Source organism: Leptopilina heterotoma, unplaced genomic scaffold (genome assembly GCF_015476425.1).
Source record: "Leptopilina heterotoma isolate Lh14 unplaced genomic scaffold, ASM1547642v1 Lhet_396, whole genome shotgun sequence".
Taxonomy (NCBI): domain Eukaryota; kingdom Metazoa; phylum Arthropoda; class Insecta; order Hymenoptera; family Figitidae; genus Leptopilina; species Leptopilina heterotoma.
This window is the reverse complement of record NW_025111061.1, coordinates 926,682-936,692: the sequence shown is the minus strand read 5'-3', so window position 1 is coordinate 936,692 and position 10,011 is coordinate 926,682. Positions and strand designations below refer to the sequence as shown.

The 10,011-nt window shown below is 28.5% G+C and overlaps 1 protein-coding gene across 1 annotated transcript; it reads left to right on the top strand.

Annotated features, from left to right (window-relative positions):
- The first annotated feature begins 2,455 nt into the window (after window positions 1-2,455).
- Window positions 2,456-8,036, top strand: LOC122506093. Its single transcript, XM_043618087.1, has 6 exons — window positions 2,456-2,826; window positions 3,334-3,668; window positions 6,037-6,386; window positions 7,013-7,231; window positions 7,335-7,537; window positions 7,902-8,036. The coding sequence occupies exons 2-4, from the start codon at window positions 3,346-3,348 to the stop codon at window positions 7,171-7,173; spliced, it is 834 nt and encodes a 277-aa protein (XP_043474022.1). The 5' UTR covers window positions 2,456-2,826; window positions 3,334-3,345; the 3' UTR covers window positions 7,174-7,231; window positions 7,335-7,537; window positions 7,902-8,036.
- Window positions 8,037-10,011: the final 1,975 nt, after the last annotated feature.

The window sequence follows — 10,011 nt, the reverse complement described above, 5'->3', positions numbered from 1 at the left end:
GGGATAACCCTGGGTGAGTGCTAAAAACAGCCCTAGTCTTCTAGTATTTCTAAGATCGCCGCATGCGCGTATAACATCCTAGACCAAATCTAGACGGTCTTAATAACACCTTACTAGACGGACTTATTTGACTTAGAATTTTTCTAATAAGCCCATCTGTTAAGTCACTGATTCGGGACTTGATGGACCGTCTAAGTTAGACAGACTTGATGATTGATTGCTAATCGGGAAATCATTGGACTCTAGACTTCCACAAAATTTTTCCACGTACGATTTTAACCTGTTGCCTGTTAACGACCCAACGTTTGGTAGTGAACTTCTTAGCGCAAAATAAATTCACACACTATAGGTTCCAAAGATACTAGATTAACCCGTGTAAAAAAATTGTTGGGTTCTAGTGTGGTGCCAGAAAGACAGTCTATTCTCTAACTGGGCGCTGAAAAGACTGTCTGACCATGGGCTAATCAGACCAGTGACGATCGAACCACGCGTTGGTCCAGACTGGACGTGCTAATCAGGGCTAATGAGCAGTGCTAATATTTAAAATAATTTTAGGTTCGATTTCAATATTTCAGTTTTTTAATTTTAAATAATTTACCCAAATTTACTCGGTTCTCACGTTTATTCAATGTAATGTGAAAATATGAATTATTAATAATAATAAATATTATTGTTATTCATATATATATATATATATATATATATATATATATATATATATATATATATATATATATATATATATATATATATATATATATATATATATATATATGTGACGCTCCATGAGAAAAGGGACCTTATGACAAGAGTAAATAAGGTCCCTTTTCTCGTGGAGCGTCATATATATATGGGACATTCCACGTCAACACGGACAGAGCTCTAAACAAAAATTGCTTTGATGGATTTAAACGTTCTAGGGCTTAAAAGATTTCCTCGTTCATGTACTTTAAGATGCCGATGGGCGTTTTTTGCAAAATTCCATTTCCGATGCCAATAGAACTGTCAAAAGTCAAAAGGTCCAAAAATCTCAAAATACTTTTATGAATTAAAAGCAAAAAACGAGGTAAATTATTCTGTAACTCATTCTTTATCAGTTTTTAGGGTTCCCGAATATAAATCTAAAGTTTTTTTTTTAAAATCCAAAATGGCGAAATCAATATGGCGGACAAAATTCAAATTTGATCAGATTCGATTAAAACTTGTTATTCGGGGGTTTTTAGGGTCGCTGATTACGAATCTGAAGTCACTTTTTAAAAATTCAAAATGGCGGATCCAATATGGCGGAAAAAATTTTCAAATTTGATCCGATTCCCTTAAAACGTGTTACTCGGGGGCTTTTGGGGTCGCAGATTATGAATATGAAGTTACTTTGTAGAAATTCAAAATGGCGGATCAAATTTTTTAATTTGATCAGATTTAATTAAAAAGTGTTACTCGGTGGTTTTTAGCGTATCTGATTATGAATTTGAAGTCTCAAACACAAAGTAACTTTATATTCATAATCTGCGACCCTAAAAGCCCCCGAGTAACACGTTTTAAGGTAATCGGATCAAATTTAAAAAATTTTTCCGCCATATTGGATCCGCCATTTTGAATTTTTAAAAAGTGACTTCAGATTCGTAATCAGCGACCCTAAAAACCCCCGAGTAACAAGTTTTAATCGAACCTGATCAAATTTGAATTTTGTCCGCCATATTGAATTCGCCATTTTGGATTTTAAAAAAAAAACTTTAGATTTATATTCGGGAACCCTAAAAACTGATAAAGAATGAGTTACAGAATAATTTACCTCGTTTTTTGCTTTTAATTCATAAAAGTATTTTGAGATTTTTGGACCTTTTGACTTTTGATAGTTCTATTGGCATCGGAAATGGAATTTTGCAAAAAACGCCCATCGGCATCTTAAAGTACATGAACGTAGAAATCTTTTAAGCCCTAGAACGTTTAAATCCATCAAAGCAATTTTTGTTTAGAGCTCTGTCCGTGTTGACGTGGAATGTCCCATATATATATATATATATATATATATATATATATATATATAAATGTGAGATTTGTATTGCTAGCATTCGAAAAATTCATAAAAAGGTAAGTCAAAGTTTTTAAAAATAATTCAAGTTGATAATTAATTAATAGTTCGATTATTTCAATTTTAATTAATAAAAACCATTTTTGTATAAATTTTACATGGCATTTAAGTATAATTCATCAATTAACCTTTAGGGACCTACTTGTAATGTATAAATGAAAGTTAAACAAATTAAAAAAAATTATTTTGAATAGTTTCAAAAAAAATTTTTAATTATAAATAAAGTATACAACTAATTATTTATAAATATAAAACACTAGATTCATTTACATAATATTCATAAAATGCTAAAATATTTAATTTGTTTTTAAATTATTATTTATTGTTGTATATAAGTTGCTAAAATTGTTTGCTCCCTAGCGGTACTGTATATGGGTTTTGTTATGCTCACATCCGCAAGCGAGCGAATAGCGTAGTAGTTAGCGTATTAGACTCCGGTGCGTAGATTAGGAGGATGAGTCCACAATAGAAAATGTTAAAGAGATCAGCTTTGCAAGAATTGGTTAAAGAGCTTGTTAAGAGAATTTTCTTGCTTAGCTAGTTGTCAACTTGACGAAACGAAAAAGTCCGTTCCATGTTCCTCTTGTTCAGAGGAATTTACTTTTTGTAAAGGTACTCGCACAGCTCAGTGGCTTAATCGTGAAAAATATTGTTTATCTAGATTTATGAGATATATATAGTGTTACATATTTTAAAAAAAGCAATTGTTAATAATATCGGACCTCCTTTTAAACGTAAGTAACATTTGGATTTATAATATTTATACATTATGAAAAATATTTTTAAATTTATGCACGTGATCAATGCGCGTACATTTTAAAATAAGGTTATGTTTATATATTCATCAATTATATTTTAATTAAATGTGATTCTGAGCAGTTTTAAAAATGTTTTTAGTTTCTTGTTTTTTTTTTAATTTTTTATATTTTTAATTGTGATGTTTTCGTTTTATATTAATATTTATATTCCAATAAATTATGCATGCATTGAACCAGGTAAGGTTGCTTAAGTATTGCGGTAAATGTAAGTATTTTGTTTTGTATTTACTTTGATTATGTAAAAAATTTAATTTCTATAAAGCGAATACAATTTTAAAAGGAAGATATTTATATTGTGTTAACCGTTTAATATAACCTGAAACTCAATCTGCTAAAATTTTTTGTCAAACGCAATAATTAATAAAGATTTTACTCTGTGAAATAATGTCTAAAATTTTTTTTAAATAAATATAATCATTTCAGACTATTAAAAATATGAATGTTTTTGTCACCATTATCAATGTCATCGCTCAACGGATGCAAGTAGTACAATTGTTTTTACAATTATATGACGATTCGCCCGTTTTAAGACATTGGTGGGTGAAATTTCATATTATGCCGGCTATGAGAAATTTATTTGGTGTCTATGAACGGTTATGCTTATACTACATGCATCAGGACCATGAAGAGTTTTACCACATGACCAGGATGACTCCAGATGATTTTGAAACACTGCATCGTTTAGTTGGCCCTCGACTGCAAAAGACAAGTTTTAGAGAGCCCTTGCCCTCAAGACTTAGACTTTGTTTAGTATTAAAGTAAGAATATGTACATACTTTATATATTTATAGTTAAAAATTTTAGCAGTTGTTTCATTATATTTCGACTAAAGTCGTTGCCGACTAATTTTAAAAAATGATGCTTCGTAGAAATAATTTTTAAGGTCTGAAGATCGTAAAATTAAAAGAATTTTATTAAAATTTGTACTATTTAATGCAAAATGTGAAGTTAAAGTATACAAAGGTATTGAAAAATGTCTTTTTTTAGGAATTAGGAAGTATAAGAAAAAAAATTTAATTTGCGATAAAAATGTAAAAAATTATTTTGGAATTTGTTGATGATAACTAAAATTAATATAATTAATTGATAAATTCTTTTAAAAATATGAAATAATACATAAAAATATGATTTTAAAGTTTACCTGCCAAACAACTTAAATTTATCATTTTTACAAATTACTTATGAGAAAATGGAAACATTAAAGAAATAAAAACTTACAAAGTATGAAATTTATTCAATGATCATTCAGATTTTTTATGTAGGGGAGAGGGCCCCAAGGTGGTCAGGGCCCTAAGGTGGTCACCCTAAGAAAATTTTTGTATATTAGTTAGTATCTTCAAATGTTTTTTGTTATTGTTATTATTTGAGAAGACAAAGATTTTAGTAAAGTTTTGAGGTAAATAGTCGTATGAGTCTCTTTGTAACGTGAACGTCGTAAAATTTCTGTTTTTAAATGATCGAGAAATTTTTTTCTCAGGGTGTTAAAATCATCGAAATTAACCATTTTAAATTAGTAAAAATCGTTATAATTATCTTTATATATCGTACAATAATATTCCAAGTGAATATAATTAATATTGTGCTTTAAACAATTTTTTCATTAACGTTTAAAAAATTGTGTCTTGGCCCTAAGGTGGACACTTTTTTGGCCACAAGGTGGTCACTTCTGATTTTTTATGAAAATGTGTTTATACGCCATATTTAGCAACATTTATCACTGTGAATGTGAATTTTATCAATTTTTAAGTTTTATGATGAATAATAATGAAATAGAATTATTTTCAAAATTTTACCTATCTAATACATACACAAAAAGTATCATTTTTGACGAAAGGACAAAGTGCAAAAAAAATATGTAATATGTTTCTGTGATCCTGAAAAACAATTAATATTAAATAAACAACTTAGTAATACGTTTTTTACATTTTTTTAAAACTTTTTTAGTGAATTTTTGTATGGTGACCACCTTGGGGCCACTTTTTTAAAAGTCGAATTTTCAACTTTTTTTAAAAAGTGCCATAACTTTTTTTTTATTAATGAAATAAAAAAAACTTTATGATAGGAAGTTAGGTAATAAGATAAAGTTTCAAACGCCGTATTATTGACCTTTATATATAATTCCATTTAAAATCTACAGTCGTTCAAAAGATGGGTGACCACCTTAGGGCCCTCTCCCCTACTTTTCTTCTTTTTTCTTGATAAATATAAAAAAAATGGAAAATAAAATTACCATTTCCTTAAATTAGTTGATTTTTGAATGTCTGTAACTTCTTTACAGAAAAATAGAAAAATATGAGCTTTCGGAATTATTAAAATTATCACTAAATACACTTACACCAAAAGTTTCATTTTGGTTCCGAATCTACTTTAGGAAATATTATTATTTAAAAATAAAGCATTCTTTTAAAGGTTAATACATGTAATTTTTGTAAGTTGAATTTTCTTCAATATTATTATTTACACTAAACAAATTCAAGCTTGGAAAAAATTACATCACGTATTAACCTAAAAAAAATGCATAATTTTAAAATGTTAATATTTCTTAAAGTAGGTTCGAGACCAAAGTGAAACTTTTGGTGTGCATGTATTTAGTGATCATTTAAATAATCACGAAAGCTCATATTTTTTTCATTTTTCTGTAAAGACGTTATAGACATTCAAAAATCGAATAAGTAAGTAATTTGTAAAAATGATAAATTTAAGTTGTTTGGCAGGTAAACTTTAAAATCATATTTTTATGTATTATTTCATATTTTTAAAAGAATTTATCAATTAATTATATTAATTTTAGTTATCATCAACAAATTCCAAAATAATTTTTTACAGTTTTACCGGAAATTAAATTTTTTTTCTTATACTTCCTAATTCCTAAAAAAAAGACATTTTTCAATACCTTTGTACACTTTAAATACAAATTTTGCATTAAATAGTAAAAATTTTAATAAAATTCTTTTCATTTCAAGATCTTCAGAACTTAAAAATTATTTCTACGAAGTATTATTTTTTAAAATTAGTTAGCAATGACTGTGGTCGAAATATAATGGAAATGAATCGGTATCTCCCCTTATAGACAAACGTAATATTTTCCCAATATTATTTGAGTATGTTTTTCTGTGTTTTTAACAGTGTACTTGCCAATGGTGACAGTGTGAGAACGACCCAAAATTTGTTTCGAGTTGGTCGGTCAACAATATATGATATGATGGAAGAAGTTTGTACAGTTATTTGGGAGGAACTCTCACCTTGGTATTTGAGAAATAGAACTACAAGAGAATGGAGAGTGATTGCTGCCGGATATCGAACAAAATGGGATTTACCGCATTGCATTGGAGCGATAGACGGAAAGGAAATTGCAATAAAATGTCCTCCACATACCGGGACTTTGTTTTATAATTACAAGCAGTTTTATAGCTTCAAACTTCTCACTATTTGTGACGCTACATGTCGTTTTACTTGGGTTGAAGCTGGTGACTGTGGTAAGAATTGTTTCAAATACAAAAAAATTTGAGGGTTACATTAATACCCTGAAAATTGATTAAAATAAAAATGAAATTAATAATTAAAATAAAATTTCAAAAAAATCTATGTCAAAGATAATTCAGGGAATTCAAATCCCACTACAGTAGTGGGATTCCGATTAGCGACGGCGTTATATATCGCATTGCACTAAATAGCGCTAAAATTATAATTCTTTTTTTGAACATTTATTGTAAATACTAGTCTTAATTAGAATTTTAGTAATAAATGTAAGTACTATTTTTGCAGAATAAAAGAGGAAATGAACTGGCGCTATGAAATAACAAATTAGGTAGACATTCTCTACCGATTTTTTATTTTATAGCGTCAATTGATTTTCTTTTTTAATCTGCACGCTAGTACTTACATTTTTGAATAAAATTCAAACGGTAATTAATTATGACTAGTATTCACAACAAATGTTCAAAGAAGAATTATAATTTTAGCGCTATTTAGTTCAATGCACTATTTAGCGCCGTCGGTAATCGGAATCCCACTGCAGGCAAGAATTAGGGAAAAGTTAAACTGTTTACGAAGCAATTGTGAATTAAAAGTTTGTATGTAATTACGTTTATTTGTAACGCAGGTTCTCAGAGTGACTTAGCATCGTCCCGTAATACGGATTTTCACGATGCCCTACAAAGAAATGAATTAAACATACCTCCGAGCTCAACTCTACCAGGTTCAAATATCAGAATGCCCTATTTTTTATCGGAGACGAAATATTCACTGCACAAACTTCGTTAATGACTCCATTCGCTCGTCGAAGACGGCTCAATGATGCTGAAAGGCATTATAATTACAGGTATTTGCTTTGATTATAACATTGTTGTTAAAATAATACTTATTTATGACTGTAATTCGAGTAAAGAGTAAAATGACTAACATTAAATTTGTTTCTTTTTTAGAATATCGAGAGCTCGGCATACAATTGAAGCTGCGTTTGGAATTCTAACGGCCATGTGGCAAATTTTAAAAAATTCATTAAATTTTCACTTGGAAACTTCTATTAAAATTGTTTTGGCCACAATCTGCTTGCATAATTTTGTTTTAACAAGAAAGATGCAAAGAGGGGAGAGGATAGACATCCCTCTATTTAGACGTAATGCTGGTAAGAATTGAACTATAATTAATGATACAAAATAATTTTGATGTAAATAAATTTTCATTTAATAGAAAGGTTTTTTTTATCGAATCATGTACTTTATTGTTAGGATTTCTTGCATCCTTGATTTTTTTATACTTAAAATATTAAGAAATGTTCAATTTTTTTCCTATTTATATTTATTATAATTTTTAAGGTCAGAAAAGGCATGCGAAAACTTTTAAAAAATATTTTTCTCAGTATTTTTCAAACTTAAATTTTAACTGATTTTAATTGCAACAGTTTATACATCAAAAAATAAATTAGCCAAATACAGATAAAATTGTACATTTTACGAAGTAACTTGTATAATTATTTTTCATGATTTTAGATGACAGAGCTAGAAATGAGGAAGAGAATGAAAATGCAGAACTGGAGAGAATTCCAAGAAATCCAATTGATCAGCTTCAATTGCTGATGGAATATTTAAATTCCAATGCTGGCGCAATGCACAATTAGAAACTAAGTTGGGTATTCCTTTAAAATGTAAAGCAAATTATAAAAATATATATTTTTTGTAACTAAAAATTTTACAAATAAATATCATTTCAAGCCCCTTAATTACAATATAAATATAAAATAAGATTAACACAAAATAAAAATAATTGCAGAAGTAATAACTAATAAGGTTAATTTTTTTCTAATTCCAACAGATTTGCTTAAAATTTTTTTGCAACATTTTTTGAGTCCTCAATTACGAATCTGACAATGAATTCGCAATTTGTGACCTCAAACAATCTTGATTAATCAGATTAATTTTAACCCGGAGAGCGTAAGGTAGAATACTTTTTACCCTGTAATGATCTCTATTTCAGGGTGGCCGCAAGTCAGGGAAAAATCAGGGAAATTTGGTAGTCAGGGAATAGTCAGGGATTATTTTCAAAATTTCAAAAACTCTGTATTTGTATATTAAAAAAAATTAAAATTCGTTGAAATTTTTTCTTTTTTTTAAACAATTTATTACTGATTATTTATAGCATTTTTTTTTTTCAGCTTGTTTATCATTAGGAACTCTCTGAAATGTTTTCTCAATAACGTCATAAAAGTCATTATCCACTTCTTTCTTGCGAGCAATTTTCTCGATTGCTGAATATGGTTCGCCAGTATAAGCAATAGCACTTGATGGCCCCGCAATAGAAGAAACGTCTCTCTTCAACTTCAAAGTATTCATTTCTGAAAGAAATATCCACAACTTAATAGTGTAAGCTTGTTTTGTAAAATGATTTTTTTTCGGAAGCTTGCATTGTGTTTTTTAGTGGTAACCTTTTTGTCTACCAAGTTATAAATTGATCGAAAGAAACTACCAAGTAACTATGAAAACAAGGTGGCGAGTTTACTGGGAAATCACCTAGAATTGGAAAATTTACCGGCATTTTTGAAATTCACCTGGAAATTCATCATTAAACCAAGAATTTCTTGGCTATTTATTAAAGCTGCTTAAAAATTTTTTTCAAATTCAAATTTCAGAGATTAGTTGATAAATATGTGACCGGTGAATTAAAAGAAATGGATCGGAAAATGTTATTGATAAAAAATCCCGCCATCCTGAAAAATTGTAAACCCTGAAAAATTGTAAATTTAATTAGGATTATTTTAAGACCAGAAAATCGAACAATAGTTGAAAATTGTCAGTTTTACGCTATTTTTAGTGATATAGTATACATCCTATCTCAAAAGTGCCAGACGAATGAGAACCAGACGAATGAGAATTTGGCATTTTTTAAACAAAAAATGCCAAATTCTCATTTGTCTGGTTCTCATTCGTCTGGCACTTTTGAGACTTTTTACTATCTTATAGAGAATAATAATAATCTACAAAACATAAGTCTATAGAATAACCGAAAAATAAAATATTTTTTTAAAAAATGTATGCCAGACGAATGAGAATTTGTCTGGTCACAACACAATCTCCGTTACAAATTGAGAAATCTTGGTTAATAGATTAGAAGATTCAATAAAACCCGATTGGTATCACATTTAGTTTAGTTTAATTAACAACTACAACGAACAGTCACTTCATCAGAATGTTGATTTTTAATAATTTTTACATGTTTTGCACTGCCAGACGAATGATAACAAATTCAGGGGACAAACTTCGCGAAGATATTTTATAAATAAGATATAGAGAAACATCATAATTATTTCCATATTAGTAATCTACAACTATTCAAAATTACTAATTCAGTATGAATTTTCCGCAAAACATTTGAAAAGTGATATTTATTCTCAATATGAACTGTCATTCTCCCAAAGGGACATGCCAGACGAATAAGAATTTAGCACATACTGTGTATTTTTTGCAAAAACATATTTTTTTTCATCGGTTTTTTTTCTGTGCCATAATAGAAACCATTAAGATTTACAATTTCCATTAAAAGTAAAATTATTCTTTCCAAAATTAATATACAAAACATGCTTCAGTCATCAGAATTCCCTCTTTT